Source organism: Plodia interpunctella, chromosome 11 (assembly GCF_027563975.2).
Source record: "Plodia interpunctella isolate USDA-ARS_2022_Savannah chromosome 11, ilPloInte3.2, whole genome shotgun sequence".
In the NCBI taxonomy this organism is placed as follows: domain Eukaryota; kingdom Metazoa; phylum Arthropoda; class Insecta; order Lepidoptera; family Pyralidae; genus Plodia; species Plodia interpunctella.
In genome coordinates, this window is record NC_071304.1 from 8,429,754 (window position 1) to 8,454,110 (window position 24,357).

The window sequence follows — 24,357 nt, forward strand, 5'->3', positions numbered from 1 at the left end:
ATAGGCCCATATTATTTATTTATTTATTTATTTCTTAACAAACATGTACATTATAGTCAATCGTTTGCATATTATTATAACACAATTTCAACTTTTAAACTTTTTTTTTATTTTAACTTTTTAATTTTCGAAACTGTGACCCTTGGGAGGAAAAATGTTGAGACTTTTTATTCTTAATAATAAACCTCTGTGCAATATTTGGCAAAATATGTAATTTATGAGGATCTTTCACACTTCATTTAAAGGTGTCACGTAACATACAATTGCTATATGTAAGTTTATGTAACCTTTACCCTATTTTTGGGCTTGTCACCTGTGTATACCGTCTCTGCATGGTCTTCCCTCGTCAAAATTGCCCGAATTATTAGTGTGTCTATCGGCAGGTGATACACCTGACGACGGTGACACAAGCGATGGTGGCCGCAATGAAGACCAAACGTGTCTCCGTGACACTCGAGGACCGCCGCCGCGCGCTGCTGAGCTGTGTGACGCAGTGCTCCAGCGAACAGACCACCTTGACTCTGTGGTTAGTGTACATTATATTTATTTATTTAATTTTATTACAAAATAAGAAATTGGCGGACTTAAAGCCTGAGGCTTTTTTTATATATGCTATTATTATAAAGATATAAGCGTTTGTGACTTTGTATGTTTGAGGCGGGTTATATCCGAAACTGCCGAACCGATTTCAATAATTCTTTCACCATTACAAAGGTACATTATCTATATTACAGTAGGCTGTATTTTATCTCAAAATGATCACGGGAGCGAAGCCCCGGGCAATATCTAATGTAATATAAATTAACGTGTGTAAGATGTATCCTAAATTAACACTTCGGTCCTCGATGTCATGGAGCACTCGACGACGACCGAAGTGTAATTTAGGATACCGTCATATACATAGCTTTTCAAAGAGTTTCCAATCTTTTTCAAAGTTGGAGAAACGTTGGTATAGACCATTAATATTACCATTATTATACATTATTATAGACCATTGAGTTAAACGCTGATTTTGTCTCTCAAATGTTGCTCATTGAAGAGTTTCTAACGTCGGCTATGCACTGTCGCTGAACTCGGACAGATGCCGACGCGAATAAACGTACATTGCCTACTTTGTATTGAATATTAATATAATAATAGTTTGATAAAGCAACAAAGTTCTGTCTCTGCTTGAGATAATACATTTTCGGTCATTCATCCGATGACCATTGCAGAAATTGACAGAATTTTAAATATAAATAAATAGCTGTGCTTAACAGATGCCGCATGCTTGTTTGTTTGCTTAATAGTATAAAAATAGATACTTTTAAACTTTCACGTTTTATAATTATATACTAAATAACAGGTATTAAACGTCTGGGAAATATAAGAAGTATGTACGCGTTTAATACCTGTTATTTAAGAGCTATGCTCTTGTCGGTGGAGTATACGCCGCGCCTCAAATTGTAAAATATTATTTAGTACCTATATAAGTATAAAAATTGTTTTCTTTTACATTAAACTTTTTTTTACTGTACCACTGTTGTGTAAATGAACATGATTCATAACAATAAAATGAGAACAATACAACTCGATCGCAGCGTGCAAGCGGCGCTAGCGAGCGCATGCGCACACCTGCACTGCCTGCCGCACAAGCTGAACCCCGTGGTGCGCCCGCTCATGGACAGCATCAAGCGCGCCTGCAGCGAGGAGTTGCAGCAGCTGTCCGCCGCGGCGTTGGCGGCGCTGCTGTCGCAGCTGGCCGATAGAGAACCGTCGCCTAATAATAAAGTGCTCGTTAATCTCAAGGCTTTCCTTAGGTATTACTTTCTTTTTAGTTTTACTTCGAAAATATGTTGCGTAGTTTTAAAGATCTAAGCGTAGCTATTATACTATGTAGTGATAATGATAAAATCCAACAATGATACCAAAAATAAATTTACTTAAACATTTTCCCCATATCGGTTTGTTTTGCCCACAGATGTGACCCAGAGCATACCCCACGCGTGGGGCTGGAGGGCACGGAGGAGACGAACGGGGATTCGGGGAGCGGCGACAGCGGCGCCGAGGGCAAGTCTGAGGCCGGCTCAGCGTTACATCGCGATCGTAAGTGTCGAAATAAAATGTGTACTCACAAATTTTAAAAAGGTTATGGGCCCGGCTCCGTTGCTTCTTGCCGCGCCTAAAAAAAATATAGAAAATACTTTCTATATTTTTTCGTCCGTACTAATCTCTGTACATTTTCTGCGTTATCTGTTGACGGACGTCGAAATAACGGAGGATGAAGATGGTGCAATTGGCCCGCAGCCTTAGTTCATTTGCCCACTATGCTATTAAAGAGAATTAATTCTTTGATTTATAAGCTTTTTCAGTTATTAGCGTTGTGTCAATAAAACCTCTTTATAATATTTACTTTGCGATATGTACACGCTACAAAGAATAAATAAAGAAGTAAATAAAGCGCCTTTATTTCTTTATTTCAGTGGTCACTTAGCCCGCAACTCTCGGTGTTTACCATAACCAATCATGGCCATATTTATTTCGATGTAAACATAGGCTACTTTTACGGGGGTCTTTTAATACATGCGTATCAAATTCATCAAAATTGGTCCAGCGGTTTAGCCGTGAAAGCGGAAGAGACAGACAGACAGACTTTCGCATTTATGATATAAGTATGGATTGCAATGGGAAAAAAATATTTAAATTTTCTTTTCTACTCCTTATAGACTGTAATAGGACTTTCTGTAATTAATAATAATATTTTTCACGTTCTCCCAGTGGACAAATACAACGGAATCCTGACTCTGTGGGAGCAGCAGCGCAGCGCGGAGCTCTATGCCCCCAAACGGGGCAGACCCCCCTCGCACGCCAACACCACCCCCCTCACCCCGCAAGTGGTCAATCTAGACCAGCTGTTCTCCACTGAGGATGAAGTAAGTTCATGTTAATATACCAGTGTATTTACAAGATACAACCTGTCGAGAAAATGTCATGAAAAGTATGTAAGTACTAACTGGATCTGGACAAAACCATCGCTCCGTACTAAATGTCACTAAAACGTGACGTCTTAATAAAGATAATATATTCACAAAATAAAAACTAAATAAAACACCTCGCTTCGAGTAATTTACATTTAATATGTACATTATTGAAAAAAATGTGTTTTCTTACCCTTATTTGGTGGTCCTCAGTGCGCTTCGACCGCTGCGGGCGTGCTGTCATAACAATATTTCAAATGTAAATTGTATGAATTATTGATTTTAGAAATAATTCCTTCCTCGAGAAAAATTGACGGATTGTAATGACAGCGCGGCCGCAGCGGTCGAGAATCGCCAATTAATGACACGAGTGTGCCGCGGTACACACTTTGTGGAACATTGGTAGTGTATGTGTTTTTTACAATTTCCCATATTCCATAAATAATATTATTGATAATGTTTCAGAGTCGCAAGCTGGTGAGGATCCAACGTCGCGGCGCCACCATAGCGCTGATCAACTTGACAGAGTATTTCTCGGACGAGCTGCCGGAGAAGCTGCCCAAACTGTGGGAGTTCATCACGGAGCCCTTCTCCAAAGTCATGACTGACGCCGGTCAGTAATTATATCTTTTTTATTTATTCGTTTACTGGTAGTGTTCCAGTCCGGCTTCATCATTGACAGCCCTCTTTTCCCCACTGCTGGGAATAGGTCTTTATAATTAACACTATCCTTCTTGGTCTTCATCATTATCGGCTTTGCATTGTTTTGTATGTACCTTCGGGAATAAATTGTTTAAATAATAGTGAAAATTAAAATCCGTTGCGTGGCTTAAAAATGGAAAGCTTAGAAATAGGTGGACAAAACTTGCAAATATCTCCAAAATCATTTAACAGACTGTTATATATGTATAATCTTTGGTTGACCTGAATTAAACCGACGATTCATAGAGTTCTAAAGTACTCCCATTAATTCTGTAATACAGAGTCAATAATATCTTCTGAAATTAAGGGAATTTATCTGTCTGTACAGCAATTCATTTGTTTCAATTGCATTTTCTAAGATAGATAAGTAGATGCGCTAAGAAGAAAAATAATATATAAACGTTTCGTTAAAGAGCTAGAAGCGCAAACCGTCGACGCGGCGGAGGAAATAATATCCCGCCTGCAAGTGTTCGAAGCGGTGTGCGGGTCGCTGCACGGCGCGCTGTGGCGGCGCCTGCGCGCGCGCGAGTGCGCACGCGCGGCGAGTGCACTGACGCGCGCGCGCTACACCGCGCTGCGACACATGGCCGCGCGCGCGCTCGCCGCCATGGCTCTCTGCGACGTCGCGCTCGTCGTGCACGCGCTCATGCACCAGGTATACACACACCGTCTGACGCTTCACGTTATACATGTACCTTCATTATATATTGATTGATTGAATTTGTATTTGCATCAAAGTTATAATAAGATAAAATTTCCAGCTGATTCCGACACTAAACGAATGCGTGTGTACCCGCGCGCGCTGCGGCGCGGCGGAGGCGGTGGCGCGGGTGGTGGACGCGCTGCAGCTGAGAATGGTTCCCTACATCGCACTATTCGTGTTACCGTTGCTCGGTGAGTTAAACACCGTATTTTCTTGAAAACGTTAAGTGCTTATATTATTAGGAACGCTGTATCATGAAACGAACAGCGGAATGAAACGGAGCGGTTCCATAGTGTGATTGTGTCCATAATAATTTCATACATATTTTTTTTATGATTCTACAGCGATATAGTAAATTGAAATTGACTTTAGGAAATTATTGTCATGGTCAATATATGTTTTACTTTAAAATGTATAGGTTTTCCCATCAATGGGACATCTAATAAGACTACGGAAAATACTATAAACTTATATTTTTTGGTAGTAAATCAATTGAACATTTTCATTTTTACATTACAAATTAGCCTAATATTATAAATGAAAATAATATACCAGAACGACGCCGCGAGGAAGGGTTCCAAGAAGGCGGGCAGCATAACCTCCTCATTACCGAAATGGCAATACTCTGTGCAAGGAAATAGTACAAAAAAGGCGCTTTGAGTCGCCCATTACGTCACTGATACACGCCGATTTCAGTCGCAACTGAAGCAAGCAACTTAACCCTTAAATAAAAATGTAAAACAAATTTATTTTTGGCGACCTCCATGGCCACCATGCCAGACTGCTACACTGGAGGTCCCGGGTTCGTCGAACCCCGGTCTTGGATGTTTATCTATTTATGTATTATGTTATAGAATATAGTATCGCTGAGTTATTCCACAAGTCTCAAACTTACTTTGGGGCTAACTCCAATCAGTGTGATTTGTTCTTATATATTTATTGATTGATATTTATTTTCCCCGCAGGCCGCATGAGCGACCACTGCGAAGCAGTACGAGTGATGTCCACCCGGTGTTTCGCCTCGCTCATACAACTGATGCCGCTAGATGGCGCTATACCAGAGCCCGAGGGTCTTTCTGTGGAACTGAAGGAGAGACGGGCGAGGGACAAGGACTTCCTGGAACAGCTGTTCAATCCTAAAATGATCAAGGATTACAAGATTCCGATTAAAGTGTCCACAGAGTTGAGGAGTTATCAGCAGGTAAATAAACAAAAGTGTTGATTTTGAAATAGGATGCCTTTAGATTTTGACTCGGGAAGGGTGAAAACTGTACTGGGAGGCTTATCCTCAGAAGAGGGTGAAGAGTAAAAAAATGTTTATTTTGGGAGGTGCATTCACGTTTTATTATGTGGAAAAAATGGCGGTTTTCCTATTAATTTATTTTTATGATGTAGCTAGCATGCAGGTCGCCTGATGGTAAGCAAAAACGCAGCCCATGAACACCGGCAACCCGGTAAGGGTCACTGGTGCGTTGCCGACTTTTTAAGAAAGCGATAAACTCTCTTCTTAAAAGACCCAATGTCGAAACTATTAGGGAACACTGCTGAGGGAAGTCTGTTCCATAGTTAAGTACCACGAGGGAAGAGGTTACGTCTAATGTTTTTAATGAAAGCAAAAATACTGTGAAAGTTGTTAGAATTCCGAGCCAAATTTGTTTACAAAATGAACCACAATTATTTATGATATTTTATTGCGTAGGTACTAGCTCCTGCAATTTCGGGTTGAAAATTAAACTATGTGCTATTCGAAACTATATTTACTACTATAATTTTATCGAAATTGGTTTATTCGTCCATATACAATACATGCCTCTATGCGTATATCTTTTGGATATAGGTAGAAGCCATTTTTTTTTGTTTTCCGAAAATTGTTGAGTGTACCACGACCCTCAGCCATGAGGAATACGACTGAATGAATTTTTTTTATTTATTGCAATTATGATTTTTGTTTTTTACATTTTTTTTCCTACCAGGCAGGCGTGAACTGGCTCCGATTCCTCTACACGTACAAACTTCACGGCGTACTGTGCGACGACATGGGCTTGGGGAAGACGCTGCAGTCTATCGTGGTAGTTGCCGGCGCGCACTACGAGCGCCAGCAGCAGAACAGGCCGGAGCTGCCGTCGCTGGTGGTGTGCCCCCCCACTCTCACAGGTAACCGTTTCTTTATTCTTCACAGTTTTCTACATAATAATATTTAGGAAATTTTGAGAGAATTCGAAAAATAAATCGAAACTCTTTTTTTCAACTTCGGATTATATACATCACTTATTGACGTCAAAAATTACTTACTACTGCCGACTTCGAAAGCACATGTGAAGAATAAGCGGCTCAACCAACTTTACCACATCATTTTTTCCAAAGACATCAATTGACAAATATAGTCTTTATTTATAAGAGAATGGTGGTCGAGATAGGTTTCAGAAGAAATCTATAATGAGTTTATTTTCAGCGACTTTTGCCCAGCAATAGGCCCTGATAGCTACATATTTTTTTCATTTCAGGCCACTGGGTGTTCGAAGTGAACAAATTCATCCCCTCCCAATACCTAAAGCCCCTCCAATACGTCGGCCCACCTGTAGAGCGAGAGAGATTACGGTCGCGAGTGAGACACCACAACCTCATTGTAGCGTCATACGACATCGTTAGAAAGGACATAGATTTCTTCAGTAGTATACGATGGAACTATTGTATATTGGACGAAGGACACGTCATCAAGAATGGGAAGACAAAGGCGTTTAAGGCTATTAAACAGTTGATTGCGAATCATCGGCTGATATTGTCTGGAACGCCTATTCAGGTGAGATATTTGCCATGTTTATTAGACATGACTTTTGTAACTATTTCCCGTAGCTGGCAGGTAGTCTCATATACAGACCGGTGTGAAAGTTTCCTCACGATGTTTCCGTTCACCGGAAGCAAGTGGTGGTCTATGAGTCAGATCGGTATACCAACTCGTATGGCACGAGTAGGATACGAACCTTTCGATCCACATTACACCACCACCACCACCGCTTCATGGACATGTGTTTGTAGAACAACGTGCTGGAGCTGTGGTCGCTGTTCGACTTCCTGATGCCGGGACTGCTGGGCACGGAGCGGCAGTTCACGGCGCGGTACTCGCGGCCGCTGCTGGCGGCGCGCGAAGCCAAGGCTACGCCGCACCAGCTGCAGGCGGGCGCGCTGGCCTGCGAGGCGCTGCACAGACAGGTCATTTATTTATTTACTAGCGGCCCGTTATGTCACTCCTGAAGGTTTCGTCTACGCCTGTGCCAAATTTCGTCAAAGTCGGCTTAGTCGTTTTTGAGTTGCAAACAAAAATACAAATCTTTTTTCTTTGTAATATTAGTATGGATTTAGAACTAGGTGTGGCATCCGGCTTTGTAAGCTGAAGTAATTTGGTATCTTAGAATATAAATATGTTACCTACCTTAGCGTTGAAAAAAAAAACTGATAATCTGACAATTAGGGGTGCCGATGACCGTGCGAAGTGAAGACGAAAAAGTAGAAATTTGACACAGACCTTCGACACTCAACAGCTGAGTTAGCAACTAGGAAAACGTTCAGAGGAGATATTTTTCTACGTTTAAACTTTTTGCTTTTATTATATTTATTTTTAATTTTTGAAAATTTTCTGATAGGTAGTTTGTTATATTTTTATGAGATTAAAAAAACATCTGATATTTTGTAGTATACATTGAATGAAAACCGAAAAAACATGTCTTATTTTTCTGAACTTTCAACGCTAGTGTTGACAGATGTCATATTACTTCAGGTGCTACCCTTCATGCTGCGTAGAGTGAAAGAAGACGTGGTCAAAGAGCTCCCGCCGAAGATAACACAGGACTACTACTGCGAACTGAGTCCACTGCAGAGGAAGCTATACGAGCAGCTGTCTAAGGAACACATGCCGCAGGGACTCACCAATCATACACACGCGTTCCAAGTAATTAATCAATCTACATCTATTTATAACTAGCTGCGCCCCGGGGCTTCGCTCCCATGGGAATTTCGGGATAAAAAATGTGTTATGCAAACCCTATGTGTTATTCCCGGTTATATTCCACCCGTGTACCAAAAGTCATAGCAATTATCCAGTAGATTTTCCATGAAAGAGTAACAAACATACACAAACACGTACATCCTCACAAACTCTCGTATTTATGTTAGTAGGAAGTAGGATAATTCAGTGTAAACCGTAGACAGAGAAAGTTATAGACTTCGTCATATCTTTTATTTTGATCATTCAAGAAAGAGGTGCGCGAACTACATGAGATGAAACGAGCCAAAGCGCTTACATATTTTGTCCCTCATCACGATCCCCGCTCGGGTCATGATGGAAAATGATCTCTTTCTGATTGGCCTGGGACTTGGATGTTTATCTATATATGTATTTGTTATAAAATATATTATCGTTGAGTTAGTATACCATAACACGAGTTTGGAACTTACTTTGGGGATAGCTCAATCTGTGTGATCGGTACTAATATATATATTATTATAAGAGATATGTGATGCAATATTAGAGTTATGCACGTTGCGACAGGCGCTGCACTACCTGCAGAACGTGTGCAACCACCCGAAGCTGGTGCTGACGGCGGAGCACCCCGAGGCTCTGCTGCTGCAGCGCTCCGCTCTGGACGACATCGACCACTCGGCCAAGTTGCCCGCTCTCAAGTCAGTTTGCCACTAGTTTGTGAAATTACTATATATAGTATAAAATTTGACCTGAAAAATTGCATGCGAAGGTCTAATTTCTGAATTTGAATTCTTGACAATTATCTTTATAGTCGAGTAGACATGACAGGGTAAAAAATAAACTTAAAAGTGAATATTCAAAGTAACGATCCGTCCCGAGTTCGCTCGGGTAAATCCATTATAAATACACACCTAAACCTTCCTCGGGAATCACTATAACTATTGGTGAAAACCGTACAAAAATCCGTTCGGTAGTTTCGGAGTTTATCGTGGTCATACAAACACGACACGGGGAGACTTCATTTTGTAATGTGTAAAGATAAGGGTTTTTCTGGACTAAAAAAATAGGTGTCAAATAAGAGCTCCTACCAGAAGAATTTCGAAAAGACATAACCTATTCAAAAACCCTTTACCTTGAAAAAACACAAAAATCTTCAATAGTCAATTAACCATGTAAATTGTCCTTCCAGACAACTCCTCCTCGACTGCGGCATCGGCACCACAGCCTCCGAGGTGGAGGCCGAGGCGGTCGTGTCGCAGCACAGAGCGCTCATTTTCTGCCAGCTGAAGAAGATGCTGGACATCGTGGAACAAGACTTGCTGAAGAAGCACCTCCCAGCCGTGACGTACCTGCGGCTGGACGGCTCCGTGCCGCCGCATCAGAGGCACGCCATCGTCACCAGATTTAACAATGACGTCTCCATTGATTTGTTGCTCTTGACTACTGCGGTATGTACCTAGGTCATGTGTATGATAATATAGCAGCGGCTCGTCCCGGCTTCGTTAGTGTTTAAAGTATAATAAAAAGTAACATAATCATGTCACTCCTGTCATTTCATCAAAATCTGCCTTTTTGAGGTTATTCAATAGAAACAAAAATTCAAATCTTTACTCTTTATAATATTAGTATGGATATCATAAAATGTTATAATTTTTATTCTGGAGTCGATCTAGGGTCATGCCCACAATTACATTTTAAAGTGTGTTCTAGAGTATAAGGTAAGTTCTCCGTCTGTGCATTTATTTTTTGCTCAATGGCGTCAAATTAAAAATGTTCTAGAGCAGAAAATCCTTCGTCTAATCAACTTATACGTGGCCAGTATCTCATCTAGCCAAGACAAACGAGCGCGCACATCTACGAACATTAGAATTCATTTTTAAATTGTTATTAATTTCCACGCAATAGTACAGTATATACTTCGATCGTTAAACGACATTTCACCATCGGCGTCACTATCCTCCACTATATAAACTCCTCGCTCAAAATTTTCGATTTTGATTTATAAACTCTAATCTTTTTACATCGCATTTATTTACTTTACCCAGGTCGGCGGGCTGGGCCTGAACCTGACGGGGGCGGACACGGTGATCTTCGTTGAGCACGACTGGAACCCCATGAAGGACCTGCAGGCGATGGACCGCGCGCACCGCATCGGCCAGAAGAAGGTCGTCAATGTATACCGGCTCATCACCAGGGGCACGCTCGAGGAGAAGATCATGGGGTAACTATTCACAACTTATCACTACCACAGGTCGGACCACAGCCGTATTGTCATTTCTTTATCAATAGTTGTGAGATGATACGCGGGGCTGAGGCAGTCTAGTACGGTATTTTTTTTATGTACGGTGCAGAAAATTGACATGACACAGTAACAAATCTGTAAAAGTGACAATGCTCAGCTTAGACGATAAATGCAACACGCTATTACAAAAATATTAGTTATGCAAACAATCGAAACTATCTTTTGAAATTTTCAGACTACAAAAATTCAAGCTGGGCACAGCCAACACGGTGATAAGCAGCGAGAATGCGGCCATGGAGACGATGGGCACCGACCAGCTGCTCGATCTGTTCCAGCTGTCCGGAGCCCCTCCCGGCGACCCATCCCGCCCCGGGTCCAGCAAGTCCGTGCTTGACTCGCTGCCCGACCTCTGGGACGATCAGCTGTACGAAGAAGAGTATGACATGTCCAATTTTATTAAGGGATTGAAGAAAATGGCCGCGTAGTGATGCTTGAATAATAGTCTGAAAAACAGTAATTTTGACTGACGCTTTTAAAAAAACAGAACTTTGAAAAACAGTAATTTTTACGCACACGTCATATTGACAGCAATATGACGTGTGCAGATAACCACACTGATATGTGTGTTGTGGTTTTAAATAAACTTTATTGATGTGACGCCTCGTTTTAGAGACCAAAAAATCAGGCGTAAAGACGACAGATATTGAATTTTTATGGTAAAGTTAAAAATTAAAATTATTTATTGATAAACCAAATTATGTCATACAGTGCAATTATGTTACGGCAAAATTTTGTTATGATTTGAATTTGGATTGTGCGTGTGTGAGCACACTTCTGGCATCCTGGCAGGATCGCCATGTGAGGTTGGGTGTTGAGGAGGATAAGTGATACAACTGAATGCTGGGATACTAGTGACTTATTTCAATATTATATATATTCTACCACTGCAATACTAAGTAGAATATAGAATCAGTTGAATGAGATTCATACAGATGTTCGACGGCCTTGCCAAAGAACAAAACCGTCGCCAGCGTTGTCAATGCAGTAAGGGTTGTCACAAAATAAACACGTGATATTGTATTTGTATTAATTTAGTTTTCCAAAAATTACAGCCCTTGATTTCAGTTTTTATTACCAACGCGTCATATGGAACGTTGGTATGCTAAAAATTATGTTTAAAAAATGTAAAGTATTTTAATAACTGTACAAGTATGACAAATGTGATTAGTGGCCAATAAACATGTTATGTCAAAGAGTAGCACGGAACCTATAGAGGCTTTTTGTTACCAATGGTTTATAGAGGTTTTTACTATGCTCTTTCCAAAATTAATTGTGAATTTTATAAATATCTTTTTATATTATAAAACACATCGTTTTTTTTTTCGTTCGTTGCGATAAGCATTGAAGGTAACAAAGGAACATATTTTTTTTTATATGAATGTAATAAAAATTGGTGTATCGCGCGCCACGAGAATTGGAACTATTTGTTTTTCTGCGCAATATCAAAATGGCTTATAGAACCTCTAAATCTCGTGGCGCGAAATATATAGCTTGAACCATTTTCTTACTATAATTCACATTATTTGGTATTATGTAAATTTTAGTCTCTTTTTTGTAAGAATGTATACTGTACTTGGATGGGAAATAATATAATTACGGAATATATCAATTACAGTTCCACTTATAGGTGTAGTAACAGACAGCTTTAGAAATTTGCCTTATCTTTGAGCTTTTAATCAAATAAAATAATCTACAGATTTCTTCGATTATAAACGCCTTCGACGATTCTGAATCTTTTCCATATTTTTAATTAAGTGATTAGAATTAGTAGTAATTTATCTATCAATATTATAATAGAGCATACGAGTCGTTATGCAAACTGTTTGCGTGGTGGCTTCTAAAACCCAATTCAAATTATCGGAACATGCGAAAAAAATGTTTGCCCTATCATACAAACTATTTGTACTATTTGGTAAAGTCAGTGTTTTGGCTCGTGTTTAAGAAGCCACTAGTTTGAAGTTTAAGAACGTTATAATACATTTGTCAAGCTCTTCCTACAAGCTGACAAAATAATTTTGATCACATTATAAGCACAACATTGTCAATTATCCACTTTAATAAATAGAAGCTTTAATTTTAAAATCACCGTTGCTAGAAAGTATAAATATATAAATAAAATATATATGGACAAACAAACAGATTGAGTATGTCATGATATGGAATAATTAGGTGTAATTAATATCTGTAATGGTAATATTTTAATTTTTTTTAAATAAATTATTGTTTGCCTGCCAGCTAAAGTGCTGCAACAAGTATTCGCGTGTGTAAACACTACAAAACACTAGTTAAATTTAAGTAATTTTAAATTCTTATGTAACCAAACCAAAACCTTTAACTTAAAATCACGGACCTACATTTGCAACTATATTTTTATATATTCTTTTATTCATAAAAAAGATTAAATCTGCTTTAAAAAAGTTTTCGTGCCAATCACATTTTACAATATTTGACATTGACAGAACGAGACAGAACATTTTAACGTAATTGTTTTTTTATTAATAAGTTCGTTATTGTTTAGCATTTGTCTTACTATTTAAATTCATTTAGTGTAGACATGTTTTTGGCAACTAAAGTCTATATTGATATTACTTTCGCGAATCAGGATGGGTTCCTTATTTAGTAATTAAATACCTCATTGTTTCACCTTCTTCGTCGATAATGGATTATTTATTGTAGTTCGTAAGATGACAGTCATCGCTTTAGTCATTTTTGTAGTTTTAGAAGCGCCATAACGGCGCCCTATCGTTTTTACTTGCTCTTTTGTACCTGCTAAAGTGAAACGAAAATAGCAAATATTAATACATAAGTTACTTTTATATTAAATACGGTTACGATTTAAATATTGTATTTTGTGTTTTTATTTCCTGCCTGTCTTACGAATATTGATTTTTTAAATCTAGTATGCGAGTGCTAAGCGCGGTTTCAAACATTGGTGGACATCTGCTAAGATATGGCAAAGGCACATAAATTAGTAGTAGTTTTTCAAGTATTTTATTTATTGTGGCGTGTATCACAACTCTCCTTTATTTTTGTTTTATTTGATTCAGCAAAAGAATTTCAAGCTATATTATAGCATTGTAACGTACTTTCATTTATTTTTTTTGTATATTATGTGCTCGTTTCTATGTGGACCATTGCGTATTGTTAGATTAAAAAACATCACTTTACCCTTTTTTCGTGTTTATTCGTTAATTGTATTGATGTGAATTTGTTTCGATCCAAATAAAGCGTGTTTTCTTCTAAATGTTGTTTTTATTTTGACTACCCCAATAACAATTTTCTTTTTGTAACTTGTTAAAAAAAAAATTTGTCGGAAAAAATGACGCTTTCACACTACTGCAAAAGAAAATCAAATCGTGTGAGAAAGGAAAATTTTCTGTAATCTTATATAGATTAAAATTAAGTAGCCCCCAGATCCCAGCTATGTTAGTAATTTTAGCTTAGCTTAGCTAGCTCAGAGCTCAGGCTCTGCTTAGAGGCTCTGTGGACTGAGGTAGAGGCATGGATTTAGTAATACCTATTAATTAATAGGGGTACATAGTTTTCTATAGGTAGTAGATAATTTTTCTAGAATATTTATGCACCTACTAGGTTGTACAAACATAACTAAGGAAATCTTCCATAATCCGAAAGGATAGGTAGCTGTATGATAATATCCATGGAAGTTATCGTTATTACATTACCTACGGAACCCATGATACGACATCACGACAGCACTATTTTTTATTTAAATTATTTGTTGAATCAGCGATGACACTAAGTACCTATATATTTTTGACATTCAAAAAACGATATAGGTATATCGTAGGTATGAATGATTGGTAATGATTGATATGATTCAGGTAATATACCTGACTGATTGCTATATATATCTCAAAGAAAAAGTACGCACCAAAATTTTGCAGATATAAACAGTTAAAATATGTTATTGAGTTTCTAAACAATTGTATTTTTTTAAAACTGTATCATACCATTTAGTTTGCGTAAAATGAATTAGTGTAGTACCCAAAAAATCCAACAGATTTCGCTAATGTGCGTCAACACCATGGCGAAGCGACGTCAATCGTGTGAATAAAATTTTGTTTTCTATGTGAAAACATTGTTTTCTGTTCATTTATACCTTAAAAGACTGGACTTCAAGTTATAGAAAGTGTCAAAGTATTATTGAATTCGAAAAGTTATTGTTGAAAGTTACAAGTTTTGTGAGTGAAGTTCCAACGAACTCTGGGATCACTCGGGAATTCAGGTGTCAACGAGGTAAGAAAACGAAGCTTATTCCAAGATTACACTTCTATATTTATATAAATTTAGATACTAATGTGTAATTTTGTGATCGTAAACTTCATAATTAGCCTAATGAATTTGGTAAGATGCAGATGAGAATGGTCCGGTAATGGTTATAAATAATCCACATTCATGGAAAGGTTAGGATGCTGTCTGTCTGTGAGCTGTAGCATTATGTTCTTGACTATTGCTCGTAATTTAATGGAGGATGGAACGTCGATGGCGGGAATGTTTTGTTTAATTTCAAGTTGATCAAAACTTTCCAAAAGTTTTATTGTTTACCAAACTTCTTAGCACATGCTTCACTTTTTGGGTCTTTTTACTTTATATATTGTAACAAGTTCAAGCTGTTTTTTTGTATAATCTGTTTTTGTTTTTCTTCTCAGGCAAATATGTATATTACAATTCAAAAGATGGACATTTTATAGGTATTAGTGTTGTGTTGCAGAATCATACTTATTCTCTGACATAATCAACATTTGAAAGTAAACATGTAAAAATAAGTGAATTATTCAAAATATAAGTATCTTAAATCATTCATATTTCAATCAATCAATCAAATGATATTTTGGTAATTTAATCATATATAATTAAAAGTATATTTATGTCACATACTACTAAATCATTGTAGATCATAAACCAAAAGGATTCAGTAATGTCAGATGCCTTTATGTTACTTTAACTAAATCTAACACCTAGTTATGTTAGCAATAACATACTCAATAAGATGATAAAAAGAATAATGATCTTTATCAGTATTACATTTTTGTTACTTTTTTTTAAGAATTTCATGGCAATAGTATCCTAAGTGCATATAATATACTAAGTGCATATAATGTACTTATATTAATTTACAAGAGGTCTGTCCCGGCATTACTTAGGTAAAACCATAATATAATAAAAAAGGCTATGTTACTCCTAAAGGTTTCATCTGTCTACATGTCAAATTTTATCACAATTGGTCCATTTGTTTTTCAGTTTATTAATTACAAACAAAAATACAAATCTTTTCTGTTTATAATATTAGTATCAATAGTATATCTTTATAATATTCATATCAATACGTAAATTGGCTTGACATTGGCCCTCTTTGCGTAAACAGTCTGCACTGCTGCTTAGTTGAGCTAGCCCAGCGCAGTAGTTGAGAATAAATGAAAGTATCAAAATTTTATTTTATATGTCTATTTTTAGCAAATTTATCCACGAGTATTTTAACATTAGTACCAGGATTGTAGAGAAAACATTTTATTAAATTTGAAACTACCATTACTTTGGTTTTTATGTACTCAGGTTATGCCCATGCTCTCAGTATAGTGTACATACTGATTCCTGAAAATAAGTGTACAAAACACTTTTTGAAATTTCCTTTGCGTGTGGCAGTTTTACTTTGTTCCATTAAATTAGGTTATTGATGAAACAATATCCAATCTGTCTGTTATAGCAACACATGTATAGAAAATTATTCAGCTTCCAAGAATAGAAAATGTATTCATTGAAGCATCTGCCTAGTTTAATTACCTCTAGTCATGTATTGTGTAGGTACATCAAGTGTTGGCAATCTCTTCCAACAAATAAAAATATAAAAGGTATTCCTCCCTATCCTAGAAAGTCTCGCAAAATAAATACATATATTCTCTAAAGAGGTAATGTATGTTATAAATTTAGCAATATCATAGACAAAGTAAACAAAAAAAGAAACATAATAAAAAAGCAGATGTGTAATCAATCCCTATCTTTAAAAAGAGAGGTTTGCAACAATCAATTCCCTTTGTGCCAACATCAATGGGCGCGGTGGCGTGTCGTACCTTTGATCTCGCCGCCCTAGGAAGATGCGACAGAGCTCACAGGGTTTCACTATATAGAAAGTACAGATCTTTATCCGCATTATTGTTTTAGTATTTGGTTTCCAGCAAAAAAAAAATAGAAAACATCTTTAAGGTCACAATTTGTACGTCTCAGGCAAAGGGTCACCATTTAAATTGAAAAAAGAAATCGAAATACAAATAAAAATAAACTAAAACAAATTGTATGTAATTGTATTTTCGTAGTATTGGTTAGTTCATATTTCCTATGAGTGAATATTGATGATTTATATTTATTTAATTAGGAAAATTATTTCCCCAATTCAACTTTGTATCGTTTCGAAATTATATAAAGTTCATTTCCAATACAAATAAGTTAGTGCTATTTTAGATAATATATTTAGCAAAATGTACAAGTCTTACCCCTGTATTGTCATGAATTTTTTTATCAAAGCGTCCTATAATGCCTGCCCACAACGTACTGGGCTTAGGCACCTACCTACCTTTTTGATCTCAAAAAGATACAAATTTGTAATTTTTTTTCTTTGATTGATAGATACACCTACGTAGACTTTGGCCAGAAAAATGCTAAGTGATTGACTCCAAAACAAAATTACATAATGCATACCATTATATTGAAAATATTAGTCAATATTTTTTTATCTTATCATCAATAATTTGTTTCGATTCCATTCTGATCTGGAGAGGAAAGAAAAACATAGAATCTGTCAGGCGCAGATTATAAAAGTCAATTAAGGGAAAGAACTGTATACACTAGGGCGGCTACTCGACATTTTTCTCATTGGCGATGGGCTAACAATGTGTCACTGATACTATTTCTAAACTCCCAAAAAGGTGTCGTAATTATAGTAATTATATAGTAGTATTGTTATATGTCAAAAAAAGATTCCTTTAGCATAGCCAAATTATGACTGATCAGGCAGGTAGTTAGCTATTTTAATGAGTAATACTTAAAGAATACTAGTCGCCCGTCCCGACTTCGCCCGGGTAAAAATATAATAAATTATACACCCAACCTTCCTCAGGAATCATAGTGAAAACCACATGAAATTCCGTGCAGTAGTACCTATTTAAGTATATCGCGAACAGACAGACAGACGCCGCAGATGATTTTGTTTTATATGTAAGGAAGTATAATATGTAGGAGGAATAGTATAAAGGTTATAGGTACTTTATTTTCAGAACTTATTAATGAGTGCCTTTGAAGGCTCTCGCCAAAAAACACGATTGTCTTTTTATGTTTATTCTATTTTTTTTCATGTCATGGTGTCCCGTAAGTATTTCGTGGAAGCTGCGCGATATAAACAGGATGATCTAAATATTGGTCCGTGTAACCATTGGATGCCTAAACATCCGGTAATAAGAAATATTATTGCGCATCAACCATTAAAATGTTAACGGTAAATTAATACGATACCGCTGACTACTAAATTACTCTCGAATATTTTGGTTGCGCAAAAATTAAAGGACTTTTTGTGTAAACATATTTGGCAGAAAGTCATCTGATAAATCAAATTAAACGTATCAATAAAATATTCCTCTCGATATATTTTGTTTTAATTGCTGAATAAAGTTTTTTAGCTGTGCTTCCTGCCTTACCTATCATAAAAACGTAGACTAAACCCATATTGTTAGGAACACTGTAAATGACTGGGAATCGAACCCAGAATCTCCAGATAGGTACGACTATAATGAAAAAGTAAAAAAAAAAATTCACAATTAGCTACTTTAACATTGCAAAAGAAACATCTTAAATTTTCAATTGGCAAAACTCAATGGCCCACACTTCGTACGCTTGTGACTTGGATCCGATGCACACAAATATAAATGAGCACAACACACCCAGAACCGCAGACAAATATCCGTTATTACAAGTACAAATATTTGTCATAGAATTTCAGATACGAATATAATACTAGCACTACAACTTTACTACGCTACGGAGAACTTCAGAGGAAAATTGTACCCGAGCACAGTACCCGAGGCTTTTACACTGGAAAAGGCTGAGCAGTCAGATGAAAAAAAAAGAAAACAAATTTTAATGTTCTCTTTGTCTCATAATCCATTTGAACACTGCGCCCAGCACCATAAGCCCACGAGAGTGGACTTACTGCCCTTCAGTACAGCCGATAAGGGGTAGGCTTGGGGGTGGGTCAAGTGGCAGCAGTTGCGGCCGTCTGCATAGCTTCCTTTGCATAAGCCGATAAGTGCGATTTGATACAATACTTTTCCTTTTTCATCTTCCCTTTTGTTGTTGAGTGTCACTTGAAGTAGAAAGTTTATTTCAGCCCACGTTGTGACGATCGGGCATGTATGTAATTGTTCAATAATTTAATTTGTACCAGCACATGTAGCAAATAGAATTGAGTTGGAGTTGTAAAATGTATGTACACTGAATCCAGTGTCCAATTTCACCAAAAGTCCAGAAGTGACCAGAAGAGCACCTGGGATGTACAGAATGGACACTAGAGACTTATTTGTATTCTATTCAGAGTTAATGTATGTCTTGAAATAAAAATATCCCGCTGTCACAAAATTTAAATGTCCAAGTAAACAAGAAGAAAGTTGAAGTAAACCTTCGGCCGGATCCCAATCACGATATATAAAAGTTGCAACGATGCGATGCGGGCGCCTACACTTACAGTTGCGCAAAGTTTGTGATCTTTTCCGTGAGCAAGTTGGCAACACAAATAGCAACTTGACGAGGTTGATTGGATTAATGCTTTACAATATGTATTTTTAATTACAAACGAAGAATATTTGGCCCTCCTGATAGGATAGTGCAAGACAGTAACTTCCATTTTTACCCACTTTACTTTTTTTAGTTCGTTCCTCGATATTTTATTCCAACTATTTAAACATTCCCCTAACAAAATAATTAGTGCACATTGAATGTGGCAAATATCTATAAGGGAAATTCGGGAACTGTCGTGATTGACAATGAAAGCAAACCAACCATGTTTATGATAAATTAATTAGACATCGAGCACGATCACGCATCGCTTTGTGCAAACCGGAACGTAGGGACCATAGACAAATTGCTGGAGCACAATTACTGGTCACCTGGCTCGTCGTTAATCGACCGATAGAATTAAATGAACGGACTGACTAATTGCCGGTAAGACAAAGGGGCAAACAGTCGCCTTTGAGCCCGGCTTCTAGTGTCACTCGAAGTGTTCTGTGCGTCGACAAAGCTCAATCTGATACTTCATCCGCCATGATATTGAATCCAACTGGGCCAGATTTAGGGGAAGCTACAGCAAGAGGGGGACTAGATGAACAAAACAAAACCGGTCAGCAACTTTACTTTAATCATTCTATCTTTCTTCTCAATTTTACTGTCAATTCTGCTTGAATCAAATTGGTGTTAGAATTCGACAACGTCATTGCTTGCACATACCCTTTGTACCTATTGAAAAAAATAATTAGGAGTTTCCGATCTTTTGCTCTATGATAACACTTTTGTAACAATTTGTTGAAGAAAAGAGATAATAAACGTTACACTTATAATATTTTGTAACACGCTGTGTTGCATCTTTAGATTGTCCCACAGTCTGCAAACTTCTAAATCCGGCCCTTGTATCGGGACAATCGAGCACGAGTCTGCGACGTTTGGTAATGAATTGATGGGTGTATGCTGTGCTTGGTTGTCTTTGGCTGTCTTGATTGTTGTTATACGGTTATTGTAGCTAAGTCCAACTACAGTTTCTATTTAGCACTTACTTAATGACTAGTGGCAGAATACTCAATATTCAGTATTCAATATTTTTATTGCATACCATAAAGAAAGAAAAAAAAAGAAAAAAATATAAATATTGTTGGTAATTTAATTTTAATATCTCAATTTTAGTCTAGAGAAATAATCTATTTGCACTATAAATGCATATATATGTATAGTGATTTCCAATTTCAATAATTACGTTGTTTGCAAATTAGTAGCAACATTTTTTTTATACTTTTGGCTGTTTAGTTTAGTTACTTTGCTATTCATTCAAGTTACTTAATCGCGCATACTCCCGGAGGGTTGAAGGGATATTTATTGTATCTTGGCACGTTCAGGTATTTTAGATAAAGTATTTCGCTTTGGTTTGTTATACGTGTATTTTGTGGTGAATGCCTTGGAATACCGCAACGTTCCTTTCCATCCATTTCTTCAGTATTGCCCTGTCATTCCACTGTAATTAAATATCTGATGACCTAACATTGCCGCAGTTGCTGCCATTCGAAGTGGCCGGACTGTAAACTATTTCATTCACGACTTCATGACTTTTTTGCTTTCTTTTCTTCACAATTAACCAACCAATTCAATTCAAGATTGTAGATCTTATTGCAAGTGAATACAATCTACCATTTTTTATATAGTTTAAGTCAGTTGGTAGACTTCTGTCTGACCTCTTTGGTTAGCGTCTTATAGGGTTATTGATTTCTGACGCACATGGTTGACTGCTCTAATTAGATAAATATTTCACGCAATCAAAGGCATGATAGAATACTGATGATGAGAATAATCATTTTTACACAATCGTCTGCAGCTAAATCAGAATTTAAGATCAGATTAAGACGCTTGCGGACTGCTACTCGTGGCCCAAAATGGACTTTCCATATAAATTTAATACCAAAATAATATTCAAAGCATAAATATTTCAATCACAAATATATAAGTGTGTGATTTTATCATATGTGCCTGTTATATGGATTAAGATAATATTAACCCAGGTTTCGATTGAAGCATATTTTCACAAAATTTTCCTCAAAACAACTCACCACAATTGTATCAAACGAATTTTTTTTATATGCTTATGTTATTTGTCGAAAAGCAAATTTTGATTAGTGTTAATCAACGCTAACATTTTGAAAACTCACGGCTGACAAATCAGATGGGTGCCGGGTGGTGTGATCTCAAATAGCGCGCTTAGTGAGGGCCCGCGGCGCCGCTCGAGCACTTGTAGAGGCTCGTTACCGGCTCGCCGACACCTCGACACTGCTCGAGGACCCCCAACTATTTTGATTGCAATGCAACTCATGATTTTGTTCCCTGCGAAGCGGAGGCTGCAGTGGCGGTGACATTTCAGATTCCAATTTTATATATTGTTATTTTGACTACCTAACACAGATTTCGAATGTGTAAATGAAAAGAAAAAAAGGATCTGTCCAATAGATTATCTATGAAAAGTAACAAACATTTGGCTTTGTCCTTATATGTATATAAAAATATATATATTTGGAAAACTGAAGTGCTTACATACTGGGGAAACCGCACAAGAGTGAAACATCAAGAGAAATAGTATGCAAAATTGCAGACATGATAATATGATAAATTAGTTATGCGGAAAGTTTCGACCGTAACATTTATTTTATCGTATTTGGAACGTTTTAGATAACAAGATTCTTGGTACTAAGCCAAATTTACAACCAGGATTAACCAAGAATTGATTTAGGATTAACTTGTCCGACCTTGTCTGTTGGTCAAATGCTATCAGATTGCGTTACAGGAACAAAGGTAAGAATTGTTGGCCGTCTGTGGGGCATTCTAATCCGAACTAATATTATACCAGTTGTTCGCCGCGAATTTGGGCCTCGCGAACACAATAAGCGAAATAAATTTTTGATGAGTTTTTACAAAATTGTGACTATTTCAATAACGACTTAACCGATTTTGATGCCCCACGAACTTAAAAATTCTATTGACAGTTCCTACATTCCTTTTAATTTTCATCAAAATCAGACCAACTAACGGTTCCAAAGCTATCGCGTTACAAACATACATACATACATACGAAAAATGTATTTTTGCCCCAATTGGACTTGTAGACTTCGCTTCCTTCGCTCGCTCGGCCAAAAAGCGAAATTAAGTTTCTTACCTCTTCACGCTTTACCTCCATATCCAATCTTGTTGAACTTTGCATGTAGTTAAAGAAGGACTTAGGGTAACTTTTATAACGGAAATATAAGTGTTCCCGTGGGAAACTGACGCGGGCGAAGCCGTAGACAAAAGCTAGTGAAGAATTAATAAAGAACATTGGTGAGGACCCTAACGGGGACGTTAAACGAAGCGCGCGGATATTATTTTCTCACGTGTTCAAATGAAAGTTCAATGCACAAACTTTAATATATAAGTCTGTGTCTCCATTTTGTTTGTATTGCATTTGTTTTTGAACGGTTTAGTTTTCTACGTCGCAGGTCGCTGTCAAAGTATAAATTGTGATAAGTATACAGTTACGATAACATCACACATCTGATACGCAAATACGTATTATACCAGAGTAGTTTAAATTTCGTAACGTTGCGACTATGTGATGCGGGGATACTACGAAACATAAAACACGTTGCTCGTCATTGCGTCCACACGCTCTATCTTTTTTTTTACACGATGCTGTGCTGCGTACACGATATGGGAAAAAGAGACAGCATGTAAACGTTATAGTAATGTGCTAACGTGGTATGCTGCCAGGTGGTTTTGAAAAGAAAAGTCTATAGTGTCAAGTAGTCACACACACACTAGTGAACTCGAACTGTCAACCAATGCGCAGGTTTCCTCACGAAGTCTTTCTCCACCTGAATCAAGTGGTATTCAATGAAATCACTACACTTAAGTTAGATAGTTATACAAACTCATGGGGCAATAATAGTAGGATTCGAACCTGGGACCTTTAGTTCTCTGGCCTGTATTTACATTCTGTAGTAGTGTAGCCCTTATCAGTTCATATTTCACTGCTGTTTAAAATAATACATGTTTATATTTGGATTTTAATCTAAAATAGTATAATCCTATACGATAACAATTAAATTAAATTCATGTAGTAATTTTTAGACACGTGTTGTATTTTTAATACTTTTTAACAAAGTAAAATGTTTTAAGTTTATCGTGACTTTGCAGGGGCACCGTTGTTTTAATACAAAGTGGAAAATGCACTTTGATCGGCCTTTGTGGAGTGCTAATATCCGATAGTTGAGCGATGCGAATGCAACCTCTGGCACAAAGGTCTGTCTAGACTTAGTCAAGTCAATGGGAATTCCTCTTTATTTTAATTTTATTATTTTAAATCTAAAGAAACACCATCTTATCTGTTCTACTTTTGAGTTGAAGTGGAATTATAGTAGGTAAATAATTCTAAACTTTTTTTTTTTCACGTTTGAAATCAAAGTGGTAACATTGTATGGACCGAAACAATTTTGAGAACAGTGGCTTGGAGTTAAAGTAGCATAATCCCTGTTATCGTTTCTGTGTTTGTGTCCATCGGAGCCGCTATACACGTTTAGTGTTGGCCGTTGATTGTACCGTAATTAATTCGCTTCATCACCATCCATTACTAAAAATAAATTATTCTGTAATATCTGTTAATAGATCCCCTTAAAAACGTTTATTTAATACTGTACTTACATTCTTTAAATTGACATGTTCTTGTAAAGCGACAGCGACGCCTATTATCATACATTGCGGCCACTATTCTTAACAATAGTTTCCATCGGGGGTTGAACGTTAATTCATCACGGTCAACTCAGATTTAGAATAGACAGGAAGCATCAGCTGTCAAAAAGCGTCAGTCTAATAGACTGCGGATTGATTGATATCAGTCGGAATCGCGGACGAGCGCGGGGCCGGGGGT

General features: G+C 37.1%; 2 protein-coding genes across 4 annotated transcripts in view; both read left to right on the plus strand.

Annotated features, from left to right (window-relative positions):
- The window catches only part of Hel89B (Helicase 89B), a 38,799-nt gene extending 24,912 nt beyond the window's left edge, over positions 1–13,887 (plus strand). For both annotated transcript variants that reach the window (XM_053751318.1, XM_053751319.1), the window contains 16 exons: positions 384–526; positions 1,581–1,799; positions 1,961–2,085; positions 2,758–2,912; positions 3,423–3,570; positions 4,073–4,314; positions 4,421–4,553; positions 5,328–5,563; positions 6,336–6,516; positions 6,867–7,162; positions 7,399–7,572; positions 8,138–8,308; positions 8,909–9,039; positions 9,531–9,789; positions 10,387–10,562; positions 10,819–13,887. In XM_053751318.1, coding sequence (XP_053607293.1) covers positions 384–526; positions 1,581–1,799; positions 1,961–2,085; positions 2,758–2,912; positions 3,423–3,570; positions 4,073–4,314; positions 4,421–4,553; positions 5,328–5,563; positions 6,336–6,516; positions 6,867–7,162; positions 7,399–7,572; positions 8,138–8,308; positions 8,909–9,039; positions 9,531–9,789; positions 10,387–10,562; positions 10,819–11,068 — 3,039 coding nt within the window. In that variant the 3' untranslated portion in view covers positions 11,069–13,887. The remainder of the gene's footprint in view (positions 1–383; positions 527–1,580; positions 1,800–1,960; positions 2,086–2,757; positions 2,913–3,422; positions 3,571–4,072; positions 4,315–4,420; positions 4,554–5,327; positions 5,564–6,335; positions 6,517–6,866; positions 7,163–7,398; positions 7,573–8,137; positions 8,309–8,908; positions 9,040–9,530; positions 9,790–10,386; positions 10,563–10,818) is intronic.
- Positions 13,888–14,677: 790 nt separating this feature from the next.
- Axn (Axin) overlaps positions 14,678–24,357 on the plus strand; it is a 65,407-nt gene continuing 55,727 nt past the window's right edge. For both annotated transcript variants that reach the window (XM_053752172.1, XM_053752177.1), the window contains exon 1: positions 14,678–14,900. The gene's annotated coding sequence lies outside the window, so the exon portion shown is untranslated. The remainder of the gene's footprint in view (positions 14,901–24,357) is intronic.